A 17,753-nucleotide genomic window follows, 5' to 3' on the forward strand; every position below is an offset into this window, starting at 1 on the left:
GGCGCACCATGAGCAGCCCGGCTCCTGTAGTACTACGCTGTAAAATAAACGACCAACATGTTGTCTCTGGTGAATAAACATTTCCTACAAATAAGCTCTCTATCATAGCTGGCATCTACGCATAAACTGATCGGACAGCTGAGGCTGGAGGTGAAGGGCTCGGCCGCTGTGACACGACGGAGTCTGTGCGCTGATGATCTTATTTCTCTTGTGTGGAGGAGCATCCGGGAAAAGTAGGGAGTTTGCCCAGGGAAGAAGAGAGGAGATGACTACCAACACTCTGCTCTTGTTCTTCATCCTCTCTATCACTAGTAAGTTGCTTGATATATTTCATATTTCTACATGACGAGTGTGATGGTGTGATAGGATGAAAATATAGCCTACTGTTAGAAAAAAAAGTTTCTTCCCCTTCATTTTCTTTGTTAACTTTGAATGAGGTTCTGTGATTAAGACATGAACATCAATCCAGCCTCTCTCTCTCTCTCTCTCTCTCTCTCTCTCTCTCTCTCTCTCTCTCTCTCTCTCTCTCTCTCTCTCTCTCTCTCACACACACACACACACACACACACACACACACACACACACACACACACACACACACACACACACACACACACACACACACACACACACACACACACACAAGGCTGCCCTGCTAAAGACAAGAAGTTTCTCTGACAGTCACGTGCAGCTCACATTATGTAAAGGACACACAATGAGACTTTAAACTTGACCTTTAATCTTTCTTTGGAACTGGCCTTAGCTTTTAACTGAGACACCACTCACCTAAGTTCTTTGCTGTGTACGAACAAGTGATTGTCTATGTGTTGAAATGGTTCAGTATTTGAAATATTTTTCTGGACTATTTAGCTGAGTAATTTACTGTAAAAGAAAACTTGAATTTGTCATAGCATAATCCTAAACATTTGACAATTTTACTGTATCTCAGAGACATAATTATTCTACTGAAAACTGAAATGACATTTGTCTTTCCCAGAAATATCCATGTTTACTGTAATATATGAAGCCTTAAATAAGTGTGTAATGTATGTGTATGTGTAGGACCTAAACTGCTATAGTATTGAGGACATCACCTTGAGTGTTGCTGACTGATGTTTGGTATTTAAGTTTTCTTTTACAGCATGAACAAATCTTTAGTTGCAAATATCTCATGAGCTGTCATTGTATTCTAGGGTTAGGGTTAGGTTACACTGATTATAAATCATCACTTGAACAAAAATGTGAGAAAAAAAGAAGAAGACACAGACTCAGAGGACCACCGTGTTTCCCTAAAAGTGGGGATGTGGTACGTCTTTGTTGTGTCTGAGTTTTTGAATCAAAAGTAGTCACAATTCTCCTCACAACAATTTTTAGCTCCGAGGGTTTTAAATCTGTGTGTGATGTCCGCACTCTGAAAATACTTGTAAGTAACAGCAGATGGGTTCTTTGAATAATTTACAGAGGGCTATTTTTTCGACCACAAAGAGAAACCTGTCTAGTGTCTTTTAGGCAGAACACCTCAAAATGGGAACTTCCTTTCACCAACCTGAGCCTGTGTTTCATGGACTGTTGGGTTTTCCATCCTTTACCCATGAAATAAACCTTGTAGACATTGTTGGGCTTTGGAAAAAAAAAAAAAAAACCCAAAAATGAACAAGGCGAAAAACTAAATCAGGATCATCGCTGTTCATATCCGCTCTACAGAAACAGCAGGACACTGACAGAGATCAGGTATGACAGGTAACATAGTCACGCATTATTCTGCAGCATCCATCAAAGCAATGATACCCTCAAGAACAGGTCTAAATTATTGAAATGATGTAATACACCAAGAGGGCGCATAGCACTTCCCTGTGTCTTCCGCCATGTTGTTTTGAGTGTTTGTGTTTCCCTGAAGGCCTGTCGGTCTGACCAGGCTTTGCACTATGCTATGATGGTTGCCACCACTCCTCAGTGACAGCCTGATCATTTACTGCTGAAACACATAGAGATTAAAAACACAAAGAGGAGAGCCTGCACATTATATTAGTGTGTTTTTTTTTAAATACAGTGTACCACTGAGAAGTACACTGTACTATAATGCAAGATATTCATCCAAATCAGATTTGTATAAATCAGACACTTAGCTTTACAAGCATTGGATTTTAACCTATACAGCCCCTTGGTTCCTATTTATGATAAACCAAGCTAATCAAAGAGGATGAACCCTAACCCTCCCCTAACTTTCAATAATAAAGCAAACAAGCTATGAGACTTGCTCTAGTCTACCAAACTATTAGAGCTTGTAGGGGACATTAAAGATCATCATTACCTAATTTAAAGAGGTAAACATAAATCAAACCACAAGTTGGAAATGTAATGGTGGTGACATTGAAATCACAAGACAGAAGTGTGTATATTTTTCTTAATGTCTAACACAGCTTTTTCCTTCTCTGTGTTGTGCTCATGTGTAAACATTTGTTTGTCACAGAGTCAATGTTGTCATCAGTAATTTAAATTTAAATTAGTGTTGAAATTGTATTCATGTATGTATTCATGTAAAATATTATTGTTATTTGGATTTATATGCATGTTTTAACATGGACCCCAGGAAGAGCTGTTGCAGGAGTAACAGCTAATGGGGATCCAAATCCTACTCCAAGGCTTAACCCAAGGCTAAGCCACTTACTGGCTAATTAGCAAATGGGCAATCCAACCTGGTGGAGAGTGCAGACATCGATACCTGTCAATTAATGTGAACATATCACACTAGGATTGTGTTAAAAAAACAAAAAAAAACAAGAACTCTCAGGTTCTTTAGTCAGCAAGTTATCATATCTGTCCGATTCTTTGCATGAATGATCCTCCAAAAGGCTCCAACACAAACAACTTCTTTGTTTATGTCCTGTATATACAACATATTACACTGTAACCTTATCTAATCTAACAAATAACCACTCGTGTTCTTAAAAGAGGACGTGCAGCTGCACTGTGGCCACTTCAGATTAAATCAACCTTCAATTTCACCAACATCCTTCTGTCACATTAACATGTTCTTCAGGTTCTCACTTAATGAGACATCCTGTGTCCTCAGGTTACAATAATCTGCAGACTGAAGAGTTTACATTCAGCTCTAATAGAGTCTCTTCCTCCTCTCCCCTTCCAAACAGCTGAAAAACATCAGTGTTAACTGTGACATGAAAACATGAAGCAGCATGAGTGCTGCTGACGGGAGAACATCTATGCTCAGTCAGCCTTCCCCGCATGTAATCTTACAAAAACAGACAATTCATGTGGCACAGAGGGGGTGAAGCAGTCCAGATATTAAACGCTCTCTGCGCTGTTGTCAGTTTGTTTGACAATGTAGACATAATGGCTGCGGAAGCCAAGAGAGTGGGTCAAAAGCATTTTGCTTCTGACTTATTCATACAATCACTTTTACATAACCAATAATTTAGGGCTGAGGAAACACAAAGCTTCAGGGATCCTCTCACAGGGATGGATGCATGACTGCATTTTTGTTTGTGCTCTTGCTCTGAAACCCTGCAGTAAAGCGTGAGACTGCAAAATGCACATACACACACACACAAACCCACACACACTCAAAATTACCGAGCATACATGATTCAGCCTTAATACCCTTTGGTAAATTGACTTCATTTACAGCCAACTTGTTTATTGTTCATCATTCATGATGACACCACTGGACTGAAAACATACTGTGACAGAGAGAATATCAAGCTCGGAGCTGCAACCACGCACAGGCTGTGGTGACATTTTTATATTCAGAGTAACACTGAAAGGAAATTGCACAACCTCTTCTGCTATTGGACAAACACGTGGCCTTTATTTAATTAGGACATTTATGTTTTGCTTACTGACAACGTTCCTTCCCAACAGAGCAGTATAGAGGTATGTTTTAAAGCATATATTCTGCACATGTGTCTTTTCTTGTAGGCAGCAGGGCAGAGAATGCCGAGGAGCGGCTGGTGAACTACCTGTTGGGTCCGGAGCGCTACAACAAACTCATCCGACCTGCTGTCAATAAGAGCCAGCAGGTCACCATCTCCATACAGGTGTCTCTGTCTCAGCTTATCAGCGTAGTAAGTATATTTAAATACACAAACATACACATTTGTATTCATAATTATACAAAATCAGATCCTGAGACTTGGACACCAGCAGGTATTGTTAAAGGCATAGTTCAACATTTTGGCAAATTGGCCCATTGCCATAAGTAGGTTCCTTACGTCGGTGCAAGCTGTTTTTAGAACGGCGGAGCAGAGCCGCAAGCTACTCAGAGCTACGCTACGGAGGCTAATGGAATTTCTTGGTTTCCCTCATCAAACTCATCCAACAACTCCAAAACGCTCTTGTGGACAAGTTGTGACCTGCACATTCTCCACGCTATGAGATAATAATGGAACGTTACGAGACAGAGTTGTTTTTGAGGTAAACTCATGCAAAACCACTGATGCGCGTTTCCGTTGGGGGCAGTTTCTCAGCAAGCAGTTTCTGCATTTGCCTCGAAAACAACTCTGTCTCGTAATGTTTCATTATTATTTCATAGCGTGGTGAATGTGCAGGTCACAACAACTTGGAGTTGTTGGATTGTGTAATTGATGAGTTTGATGAGGGGAAAACAAGAAATCCCATTAGCCTCTGTAGCGTAGCTCTGAGCAGCTCGCGGCTCCGTTCTAAAAACAGCTTGCACCGACAAGTAAAGGTAACGAACCTACTCCTAAAGCTATAGGGATTATGGCAATGGGCCAATTTGCCAAAATGTTGAACTATCCCTTTAATAAAATGATGTATCCACCATTTGATGATTAGATGAAATGAGTACTGGCGGGGTTTGTTAGCAGACATAAGAATAGTGTATGAGCTGGACCACAGTGCACAAATGACACCTCTGCAAATCTCCCACCCACACTGAGTTCACCCTGGGACCTTTTTTTGTTTTGCTTTGTTTTGTTTTGTTTTCTCACCTAGACCCGACAACTTGGATTCACATCTTCAAAGGCCCCTAGCGAGTCTTGTCCAGTTTACTTATTAAAGTCCCTGAGTATACTGGGTCATCCTGCACATGCAGTTTGCCTATAAAAATTGCATTGCATTCCTGCATTACCTTATAACAAACATTATACACCTGCTAATCTGGTGTCGTGGTCACCATTAACCCAACAGAGACAGCATCACAGATATGCTTGATGATGACTTGTTTGAAAAAAGCTCCATCTACACTGTGTAATCGCTTTGATTAAACTGTGTGTTATACCTGCTTCACTACAGTAACTTGGCCTCCCTTTAGCTTTGTGGATATTTTAAAAGGCACTGAATAAATATTACATTATTATGTCCTATATAATAAAAACACCATAATAATTTATCATCCTGCCAGAGTATAAAAACATGCAGGTTAGAGGCACTGGTGGGTGGCTGTCTGTTGCCTGCAGGTGTGGATGGGTCTGAACCTGTTTGTCTGTCTCTTTGAGTTATCCCTGTGATAGACAGTTGACCTGTCTTGGGTGTGCAGCACCCCTGCAGTCTGTACCTCTCTGTGGGATACACACCAACTTCACCCCATTCTCATGGAAAAGTCATTTACAAAATGGATAGGTAGATATTTGTTGAACTTTTCCTTCTTTTTATTTATTTTATTTAAAGAAATCCATCTCTGGCTCATCCATGTTTTTGGAATATTGACTTCTTCCTGTTATTCAGTGTGTGCCATGAACTCTCTGAACTAACACGCTTTAATTCACTGGAGCAAAGGCTTTCCAAGGCTGTGGCAGACCGGTGTGCCAACAAACAAGATGAAAACACACTGTAGAGGTATCAGAGGAATTTGAAACATCCATTACGCTCAAGTCTTCACCTTGTTTAGAGGTGTAGTCGGTCCTGGACATATTTAGTCACATTACGGTACACTAGGTGTTACTCAGCCAAACTCTGACAAAATCACTTTCCAGCAACTCTGAACCCATCACACACACATTTGCTGTTTCACACTTGGAAGCAGACACAGGAGACAGTGTGGTTTAACACCTTGATTTAACAGCCATGGTTTGAGGGTATTTACCAGACACAGGTGGGAGGAAGTCATCTGAATGCAAACCGCAAATCTCAAGTCGTACCCCTCAGTTTAGTCTCAAGTGAACTCAGAAAAACCAAACAAGACAAATCATATACACAATTCTGAAGATCAACCAGTCTCCATGTTTACCTCAGATAAAAGATAGTGTTCACGAAAAGCTAAGTTTCACTGTTACAGTCATAAATCATCAGTATTGATTTATGTATAATTTGTGGCTTTGTAGGGTCTGGATCTGTGACTAAGCCAACCAATGCTGCAATTATTATAAGTGTATATCATTATATATTTTCAGTCCTATTATTATTCTTATTATTGTTGCCTCTGCCAAATGAAAAAATCCTGGATCCAGTTCTAGATTGGATCCACACCAAGACTGAATGAGTTCTTTCCTGGCTCAGGCCAAATCTGTCCTGCAGCTTCACTGCAAATCTGTCCAGTGCTTTTTGTGTAATCCTTGTGACAAATACACACACAAAAGTAACTATGTGGTGGACATAATTATAATAATGAGGCAAATTATGCCTAATGTTTGTCGTAGTGGCTTCCTCTTGTGCTGGCTTCTGCTCCTCTGTTGCTTCCCACTAGGTTGCCAAGTCTGTGGGCAACACATTAGAAATTACCCTGTCATGTTTCAAAAACTAAATGTTATTTTTCAACATCTCAACATCTAAAAAAAAAACTTACAAACTTAAATCAAAGTCCAAGCAGGGCTGCCTCAGGCCAAATTGGAGCCCTGAGCAGAATTTTAAATTTCAAAAGTCAGTGATGTGTGTGTTGTCAGATCACAGCTCTTGTTGCTCTCTTGCCTCACTTGGTGCTCTTCAATTCAATTGCTTAATTTGCACATATTGCTCAAAATGCTGCCCTATGCATAAATGTGAGGCCCTACTTCTACACAGTGCATGTTCTGCGTTTAGGGAGGGGCAACCCTTCCTTATATTTGTTACTCTGGCCTGACCTTAAGTCATGTAACTCAGGCCCCCGCCTCTGGTATTCATGAATCATAAACAACTAGCTTGATGTTTGTTGGTTTGCTAACCTGCTAAGGAGACACAACATGTAGGCTAATGTTAAAACTTTGAAGGTCATGTGACCCCACATTCCTCACACCTCTGCCTCTGCACTGAGCTATCAGGTAGCTACCAAACTATCACCCCAACACCAGTGATGGGAATAACAGTGTTACAAATAAACAGCGTTACTAGCAGCACTACTTTTTTTAGTAACAAGTAATCAATAAAGTTACTGTTCTCCCGTTATAACGCTGTTACCATTACTGATAATAAAATGCGCCGTTAGTATACTTGACTCACTGGAGCGATCAAGCAGGCTCTCTCTCAGCGATGGGAGCTCTGTTTTTTTTGGTGAGGGCGGGTGCGGAGGAAGGAAGGGGTGGCAAGACAATCGCATAATAAGTGATGATGATTGGCTTAGGTAGAGTATAAGTTTATTGTTTTGACGTTTCATCCAGACGGAAACAGCGTTTTTTAAATTATTTTATTTATTTAATTTGACATATTTGAGCATTTTATAATAATATTCTGGTAATTTATAATGTAGTTACTCAGTTTGAAGGTCACATGACCCCTGTAAACCAGATTCCTCACACCTCTATATCTGTCAGGGTATCAAGGTCAAGGTCAAGGTCAAGTTTATTTATATAGCACCTTGAACCAAAGTGCTTTACAATTAAAACAATTTCAATTACAGTTTAAACATCAGATAAAAACACAATAATAAAAGCACAATAAATAAAATAAACATCGGATAAAACATTGGATAAAAGCACAAAATGTATAAAACTGTAATGATAAAACAATCGGTCAAGGGTTAAAAGCCAGGGAGAAGAGGTGGGTTTTCAATAAAGATTTAAAATGTACTAAGTTTGGAGCTGTTCTGATTGGGAATGGCAGGCTATTCCAAAGTTTAGGAGCGGCGACCGCAAAAGCTCGATCGCCTCTTGTTTTTAATCTTGACTTCGGTATGCTGAGGAGGAATTGGTCAGCTGACCGGGATGTTCTACATAGAGTGTGGGGAACAAGCAGGTCACTTAAATAAAGGGGAGCCAAGCCATTCATGGCTTTGAAGGTCAACAATAAAATTTTAAAATGTATCCTCTGGCAAACAGGAAGCCAGTGGAGAGACCTCAACACTGCGGTTATATGCTCAGTTCTCCTAGTACTTGTTAAAAGGCGAGCGGCCGCATTTTGGACTAGCTGGAGACGCTGGATAGAGGACTGGTCTAGGCCCACATACAGAGCATTGCAGTAGTCCAGCCGGTTGGTAATAAATGCATGCACCACTTTCTCTAAGTCACCCGGGGGAATGTAGGCTTTTATTTTGCTTATTAATCTCAATTGAAAGAAGCTTGAGCTGACCAAAGATGAAATTTGTTTTCTAAATTTTAAAAGAGTTATCGAGGTGCACTCCCAGACTTTTCACAGAGTTAGGCGTATTTGAGGAGATTGGCCCGAGGATGGGTTCATCCCCAAATGACAACGGGGAGCCAAATTACAATAAATTCTGTCTTGCTCTCATTTAATTTTAAAAAGTTAAATGACAGCCACAACTTGACTTCATTCAGACAATCAAGCAGAGGTTGCAATGCACCTTTGCTTTTAATGTATGTATATCTGAACATCATCAGCAAAGCAATGGAACGAGACATTATGCTTTTTAAATATAGAACCTAGGGGCAACATATATAATGAAAATAGGGTGGGGCCCAGAACCGAACCCTGGGGGACACCACATACGAGCGGGGCATGTCCAGATGAGTAATCTCCCAGGCGAATTGAAAAAGTCCTGTCCGTCAGGTAGGAGTTGAACCATTTCAGAGCAGTGCCCCTGATCCCAACATAGCTCTCCAGGCGGGACAGGAGGATATTGTGGTCGACTGTGTCGAAAGGTAGCTACCATACTGTCAACTCAACACACATATATCAACTTAGATTAATATCACATTACTGTGCAAAGTTATACATGACTTCCCAAGACAACTTAAGTTAGATGCACTGTGAAGCATTTCACTGGACCTATTTAACATCTGAAATAACTCTGCAGCTGCAGCTTGTAGCCACTATATTTCTCTTCTTTCTTTCTAGCACACATATTTACTCAGAGTGGACACAAAACTGCGTTTCAGCTCTATACTGAGTCTAACTTTGTGACATTTATAAGGTGTTGTAAGGTGGGCTATGTAATCTTGCCCAAAACTCTTTGTGATATTGTGTCCTGCCCCTGAAGGCACACTTTGATATTTGGATTTGACCTTTAGTGAGTCTCGCTAAAACCACCGCCACTACACAACATTATGATGATACAACTCAACTCTACTGTTGAGTACAATATTATGGGAATTATACACATTGCCCGATTGACTTGACTGGTGTTTTCTTGCAGAATGAAAGAGAGCAAATCATGACCACCAACTTATGGCTGTTTCAGGTACAGTACAGTCTTTGTCACTGCTGAGTTTGTTCAGTATGTGGGTGTGTTTGTCAGTAATGGGGTTTGTGAACTCTCTCTGCACAGGAGTGGAATGACTACAGGCTTAGATGGGACCCAGACAAGTATGAAGGCATCAAGAAACTACGAATACCATCAAAACACATATGGCTTCCTGATATAGTGCTCTACAACAAGTATGTACATGTCGCCCCACAAAGAGAAGACCAATTTTTAAGTGTTTAATTTAAGTGATTAGGTTGTATAATTATGTTGTTTGACTGTCAGTGTAATGAAAAATATGAATAGCTACATTAATAGCCTGTATATGTGTGATCTTGTATTAATGGATTACATTGTGCTATTAATGGAATTTCAGTGTATCATTTAACAATATTAAGAGGTTTGCAGACATTACCACCCAGGCTTTACAAGAGGAATCTATGGCTAAAATAAGCCTGTTCTTTCTATCTGGAAAAATGTTCTGAATTTTCTCCTTTAATTTTTTTTACAAACCTCTTTTTGCCGAAATGCAGGGGATTAGTGAATAATCTGTTAATTATCACTTCAGCCCATCACGAGGGAACACTTAGGCTTGTCTGGTTATTAACCGCTGCTGTAAAGGGGGAAACGGTCTTCAGAGCTCAGATGTTTTTAAAGGAACCAAGTGATATTTTGTGAAATAGACTTTTTCGTTTTCTTGGTGAGTTTGATGAGAAGATTCAATATGAAGCCAGAGAAAGGAGCTCTTTAGTCTAGTTTAGCAAAATGAATGGAAGTGAAGCTAGCTAGCCAGTTCTATCCAAAAATCAAGCTACAGCAGCAACAACAACAAACTGCATTGAGTTGTAGCTACGTTAAAGCAGAAGTAAGCGATCCGGCCGTTTTGGCTAACTTCTTGTCAGCCGATGGAGTTAGCAGTCCCTCTGCTAACTTCTGCTTTAATGTTTCCTAAATGATCTTCTCATTTTTAATTATTTTAATTCATTGTAAAGTGTATCACAGGTGATCTTTAATCTTACATCTTCTCCAAACACAGTGCTGATGGAGTCTATGAGGTCTCCTTTTATTGCAACGCTGTAGTCTCCAACACAGGGGATATTTTTTGGCTCCCCCCAGCAATCTACAAGTCGGCCTGTGCCATCGAGGTGCAGCACTTCCCGTTCGACCAGCAGAACTGCACTCTCAAGTTCCGCTCCTGGACCTACGACCACACAGAGGTGGACCTGATCCTCACCAGTGACTTTGCCAGTCGTGATGACTTCACGCCCAGCGGAGAGTGGGACATCGTGTCGCTCCCGGCACGCAAAAATGAGGACCCCAACGACATCACCTACCTGGACATCACCTACGATTTTGTGATTAGGAGGAAGCCGCTTTTCTACACCATTAACCTGATCATTCCCTGCGTGCTGATCACATCGCTGGCCATCCTGGTGTTCTACCTGCCGTCGGACTGTGGGGAGAAGATGACGCTGTGCATCTCGGTTCTGCTGGCCCTCACTGTGTTCCTGCTGCTGATATCGAAGATAGTGCCACCCACCTCTCTGGCAGTGCCGCTCATCGGTTGGTCATGTTTATGTTTGTCTGTTTAGAGTGGGGGGGAAATCATTTGTACAAATTCAAGAATGAGGAAAAAACGTAACTAAACGAAATATATGTCAACATATTTTAGCGAAGACTGCTCTTTGCTTGTGTTGGACATGTTATCAACAACAATTTACAATTCATCCATTATTTAAACACTGAAAAACCAATGAAGGGCAGTGTGATTAAAGGCAGAAAAATATTTATTCCATTATCTGGCCTTTTATCTCTCATTCTGTAACTCTCTCTTAGGTAAATACCTGATGTTCACCATGGTGCTGGTCACTTTCTCCACTGTCTGCACCGTCTGCGTCCTCAATGTGCACCACCGCTCCCCGTCCACCCACCATATGCCCGACTGGGTCAAACGTCTCTTCTTAGTCCAACTGCCCAGGTTCCTCTTCATGAGGCGTCCGGGCTCCTCCAACGTCCGTGATAAACTCCGCCGGAAGTATGCCAACCGGGGTAACATAGGGAAAAACATCTCCCAGAGCTGCACAGATAAGAAGCAGTACTCCAACATCAGGCTCGGGGGGGTCCGCACAGACTCTGACTCTATCTATGTCAACGAGGACTTGGCCCACAAGTTTTGCTGGAGGGTGGGAGACATCCCCGATGGGGGCGGCGGATATTCGGACTTCCGGCGGCCTTTGGCTGTTCAGTGGGATGCAGATGTAGAGGAGGCGGTGGACGGAGTTAGATACATTGCTGAACACATGAAGACAGAAGACGATGATGAAGGGGTGAGAAGATAAAAACTGGTAAAAAAAAAAAAAAAAAGAAAAGAAAAGAAAAGAAAGGATTAAAGAATGAAAAAAGGTAGAATTTATTATTGCATGAAATGAGGAAAGATAAGACACACAAAAGCAGATTATGGAGATGGAAGATGACAAAGATGCAATAGGGAGGGATGAGGAGATTAGAGGAAAATGAAGAGGTTATCAGGGCTAGATGAGACATGGAACAGGCCATGTCCTAAATCATTTGGTATTTGCTTTTGTTCCCTTGTGGTATTATTCCAACCTGTCAATCATCTCCCCTTTCCTGAAAATATCAGATATAATCAGAAAACCCCACATACGCTTACTCTAGATTTGAGGCCCTTCCCTTCTACACTTCTCCCCAAACTCCCCCACTTGATAAATATTACAAACTAGTTTCGCAGCTGTAATTGCTGATGGCAGGTTCTTCAGAGCTTCCTCTCTTCCTCTCAGTATCAACCAGCTGCAGTGGAGTTAAAATTATAGCCTGAAACACATTCAGTGTCCTGGATCATCTGGAAGCTCCACAACCATACAAATACCATACACACATACCTTTATAGTGTTAACAACCTGTTATAGTTAAACGCTTTGCTTTGGATTCAGATCATAGAGGACTGGAAATATGTGGCCATGGTGATAGACCGTCTGTTCCTGTGGATCTTCATCCTCGTGTGTGTGGTGGGAACACTGGGGCTCTTTATGCAGCCGCTGTTCCAGAGCTATAACACCCCCACTGCTGATGACGCTGAGTGAGTAACACACTAAAACATTCGGTTACATATATCATGACATAATTAAGAACTTGACACAGTCTCTTACATAAATATCTAAGACTTGGAACAAAGAAAAGACTTGGTCTTGTGCAAACATTTTGTAACTAGCCAAACTGTAGTGAGCACCCGCTGCCTGCATCTCTTGACTTAAACTTATGTGTCTGAGAGCACATGCAGTGAAAGTTTTAACTTTGAAGCAGAGGTCAAACTGAATCATACAGAAGAATGTGTTTTGTTTTGATTTTTCTGTAACACTTTATTTGACCCCTATCTCTATAACGCATTATAACCATACTTATAATGAGGTATAATGCAGTTATAGCACTGTATAACTATAGTTATAAACACTCATAAATGATCATAATGCTTTATAACAATAATCATAACACACTATAAAGCATTTTATCATGACTTATAAGGTCAGGTATAGGTTATAATTGTTAGTAACTCGCTGACAATGCCCACATCGATAATACATTATAAATATAGTTATAATGTGTTATAATTGGCTTCTAAACGTGTATAATTATCATTATAAACACTTGTAAATGATTATAAGGCTTTATAACAATAAGCCTAACATATTATAGAGCATTATAACTCTATTATAGCCTGATACTTGACCTTATAAGCCATTATACAATTCTCTATGATGTGTTATGCTTATTGATAATTTATGAGTGTCTATCATGATAGTTAAACACGTTTATTAGGCAATTATTACACATTATAACTATATTTATAATGTGCTTATAACTACTACCAGTTATACAGTGCTATAACTGCAAAACGTAGTATTGTTATAATTTGTTATAGAAATAGGCGTCAAATAAAGTGTTACCAATTTAATTTCCTTTCTGAAATAAAACGATTTAACTTTTACTTAGACTTTTGAAACACAGAGATATGGTATTCCTGAACCTACTGTCCGTAATAGGTGTAGCTTATGTACTTAAAAGGAACTACGTATTAGAGTAGCAACTAATATATTTATATACAAATGTCAAAGTTTAGATATGTTATGTCTTCACTTATATTTACCCCATTGTGTGTTTCTTTCCATAGGTATGGAGATTTCTAAATCTCATAGGAACTTAAACAGAAAAGCTACACTGGCTCTAATCGGACTCTGCTGGTTGGACATCACCAGCCACATCAAATGCAGCCAGATGCACTGGTTTGCATCATTGGACCTCAAACAAGAACACTTTTTTTTGTTTTCTACTGCATGGTTTTTATTTTTGCTGGACTGTGCATCTGTTGAAGCTCCACCCTTGTCACAGGCATGACAATCCAAATATACAAAACCAATTAATTTCTATGGAGATGAAATCATCATCGAGCAGAAGCAATGCCTGTGCACAGTTTTTCTTTAACAGTTGCAGAGTATTTCCCCCAATGTTAAAGTTTCACAGTGCATAACAGGATAAACCACATCCACTACAATGATGAAAAAGTTCTCATCCTGTAAGACCACGAGGCTTGCCCTCCTCTGCAGTGTCATTAATGCGACTAATAAGACTATGTAAGACATATAAGCCAATTGTTCATGTTGATAAAGCACAATTGACCATATTTTCTCTGTCTCTCCACTTCTCCAACCAAACTCTGTTATTACAAAGTGCAGAATCTTTGTCTGATCCACCTTGTCTATTCATAAAAATATTAATGCGCCACTTCTCTCATCTCATCTCTTTTTCTTGTTCTGCTTCAGAGCTTTGTGCCTCATCTCCACCATCGATCTCCCCCAGCCGCGCGCTGTAACCCGTTAATGCATTGTCTCATTTTGAAGAATGTGTATTCTCCTCTTGCTTCCTCTTTCTGTCTCTTTCCGCCACTCGCTTTGTTATTCTCTTGTTTTCTCTGAAGACCGCTCAAAGAAAACTTGCGCTAAAATGAGAAATGACAAAATGGACTCAAAAGATGGAAGAGGTCTCGTAAAGTTTTCTCGTTTTTTTTAAAATTCCCCATCACTTTTTGAAAGGAAAAGTTGAACTCTGCCTCCATGTACAGTAGTCTATACCTCTCTGACAGCTTTTGGCCCTCACTTTTACAACTGCCTTAAACTGTTGCTGAATATCCTGACGATGATCAAGTAAGATAGAAGTGAACTGTAGCAGCACCAAGCTATATACATATTATTAATGAACTTCACGCTGTCTGTACTCTAATGCAATATGTTGAATAAAAAGGCTGTGAATTTTATGTTTTTTGCTGACCATTTCTCACTCTCTCTCTCACTGCAACAGAGTCACAGATGTAAATGATAAAATCAATGATTTAATGCTTTGCTTTGAGGGCCCTGGTGTTGCTATTATAAAACATTATGCCTCGGGAAAGAATTTCTCTCTCAGGCTACCATTGTTCATTATTTACACAACTATTTGTGGCACTTTTTGTACATACAATTATTCAGCACTGTGAATGCTTTCCAGGAGAGACTGGCTGTATTTATCCATTCAGATTGCATACAAACCTTTTTTATGATCTGTTTTTTCCCTAGCATATCATAGTCCATACAGCATGAGGAATTTGTGCACAGATTTTATTCACACTTTCTCAATCACTCTAACCCTATAACCCCAATCAACTGCTCTAAGTCTTTGCAAAGTTCAAATATTTTTTTGTTTGAACATCGTTTCACAAGCGTGTACTCTGTCTTCATATTGCACCTGACTTTGTACAGGATGTGATTTGGCTGTGTGTCCAAACGTACTGAAAACTGAGAGTAGGAGTTTGGAATGTAAACACAGATGAACCACTCACACAGTCAGGAATGAGAGGAGGGAGGAGAAAGCAGTTAGTAATGGCTTTAGTGGATGGGATAACTGACACTATGCAAACACTGAGTCTGAGTCCTGACAGCGTGGGATGAAAGAAGGCGTTCAGTATGTGGAAGGGGGCAGGCAGAGTCAGGAGGAAGTGACAAAAATATTTTTATATTTTCCCAGACAGTATGACATTAATGTGTCATCTGTGGCATGTGTTTCATGTTGATGACCTCAAATACATTTTGAACATTTGATCAAACATTCAAGCAGTTGTGTATGTTATGTGTGTGTGAGTCGGCTTGTGAATGCGTGTGAAGGCTGCTCAGCCTGAGAAATATTTATCCAGATAAAAAACATTTATACTGTATATATTGTTTTGTCATTGGTATTGATGGCATTGATGAGATAAAATTAGCTACTGGCAATTTATGGAGACTCTCTCTCTCTCTCTCTCTCTCTCTCTCTCTCTCTCTCTCTCTCTCTCTCTCTCTCTCTCACTCACAAACACACATACACAGACACACACAGACTTGAGTTAAAGTTCTTTTTATGCCTTAGCTCTGGTCACTGGATCTACATGAAGTGGAAAAAGGTTGAGTCTACATGCAGGGTCACATCTTGTTAATGGACATCCAGGCTGTGTGTGTGTGTGTGTGTGTGTGTGAGAGCGAGAGCCTCCTTCGTAAGCCTGACAAAAGAGGAAATGTGTTCAACAGCACTAATGTGCTTTTGTTCCACTGAGAGTATATTAGTACAGACCATGCTCTCTCTCTCTCTATCTCTCTCTCTCTCTGTGTGTTTGCAAGTGCATATGCCCCAATTTGTAAAGTCCATCTGCCAACAGGAAGGTAATATCAGGTGAAAATAACATCACCTTCCAACCGTCAGCAGCCTGTGAAGACAGAGCACACTGTTACTTTTTATGTAGTATTGCATGAATGAACACGCACATATAATAGACTATGATATGATTTAACAGGCCCAAATCCTTCACCTCAGCAAAAGTGAAGCACTGATACCTGAAGTCAGCACATCTGCAAAAATACTGTGGGGCTCTGCCATTGACAAAACGCATATTTCATGTGTGTGTGTGTGTGTGTGTGTGTGTGAAAGAGAGAGAGTGTGTATTATTTTCCTCGTGCCCCACCCTATCAATATGAGGTCGACTGGAGCATAAAGGTGACAGATGTGATGCTGGTGTGTCTGGGGGAAAGGCAGAGGAGGACAGAGCAGGACAGCTGTCACACTGTGGTATCACAATGTGGATGTAATGTTGTTGTGTGCAACTTATAACACATCAGCAGCACATTAACAAGGTAGTGAAACTGCAAAAAAAACAACAACAACAGTATATCTTTGAATTTGTGTGTTTGAATTTGTATATTCATACATGTAAACCAACATTACTGCACAATACTTATTGCTAAGAATAATGAACAATTGTAATTGTTGGTTAAAAGTAAAGGACACATAATGATAGCAAATGCAGAATAGAATTGAAAGTATATGTGATTACAGTAATTATGTCTAATGCATAAATGGATAAAATAATTACAAGCAACAAATAAAGATGTGTAACTAACTGTACAGACAGACTTACAGTTTACTTACTTGCAGTCTGAAGTGTAATTTACACATATCAGCACATGTGAACGCAATACGTTTAGAACAGAAGAACCATTAGCACTATAAAGCCAAAAATACATTTATGGGACATTATGTTAAGATAATACTTTATAGTTTGTCAAGATGTGCAATGTGCAAAACTTGAATATGACCACAAAAAAACATGGTATTTTATAGTATTTTTTTGTTCCTCATAAACTGTCATATTTAATAACTACCAATAGGTCATACAACTTTATGCAAGCCACAGCCTCAACAATACTTCTGTGTTGCTAAATTTCCCTCTGTGCAGCATCAAGGCCTCTAGAGTTCAGTTTAATGAGCCTTTATAGTTTTTTTTTGTACAGTGAACCTCTTTAAAATGAAATGTGCTTTAACTGTATAATATAAATGAGTAGCAACATATTGAAGCATTTTGATGCTTAATAAACTATATAGACCTATTCCAAAACTGAGTTGGTCCTTCTCAATCTGTTGTCAGGCATATACCCTCTTAATTTGCTCTTATTGGTCAGCAAAAATGTCTGAGAAAATCTACACACTAGAGTCATTCAGGAAAGCTGTGAAAGAAAAAGCGTTCTTTTTCTGATGGACAGAAAGTGAAGAGAAAGCATCATTTAGTCTTATGCTCTGTGATGCTCACTTTCTGCCCTCAACGCTCCCGGAGTGAATGTAGTGGGAAAGCAAACGGAAAGAAGCACAACTGCTG

At 39.9% G+C, this 17,753-nt stretch overlaps 1 protein-coding gene across 1 annotated transcript; it reads left to right on the forward strand.

Annotated features, from left to right (window-relative positions):
* Nucleotides 1-265: 265 nt before the first annotated feature.
* On the forward strand, nt 266-12,627 carry chrnb5a (cholinergic receptor, nicotinic, beta 5a; the record flags this gene model as incomplete). Its single annotated transcript, XM_083984034.1, has 7 exons — nt 266-311; nt 3,937-4,082; nt 9,479-9,523; nt 9,611-9,720; nt 10,563-11,089; nt 11,363-11,853; nt 12,478-12,627. The coding sequence occupies 7 exons, from the start codon at nt 266-268 to the stop codon at nt 12,625-12,627; spliced, it is 1,515 nt and encodes a 504-aa protein (XP_083840160.1).
* Nucleotides 12,628-17,753: the final 5,126 nt, after the last annotated feature.

Source organism: Trachurus trachurus (assembly GCF_905171665.1).
Source record: "Trachurus trachurus genome assembly, chromosome: 1".
Classification (NCBI taxonomy): domain Eukaryota; kingdom Metazoa; phylum Chordata; class Actinopteri; order Carangiformes; family Carangidae; genus Trachurus; species Trachurus trachurus.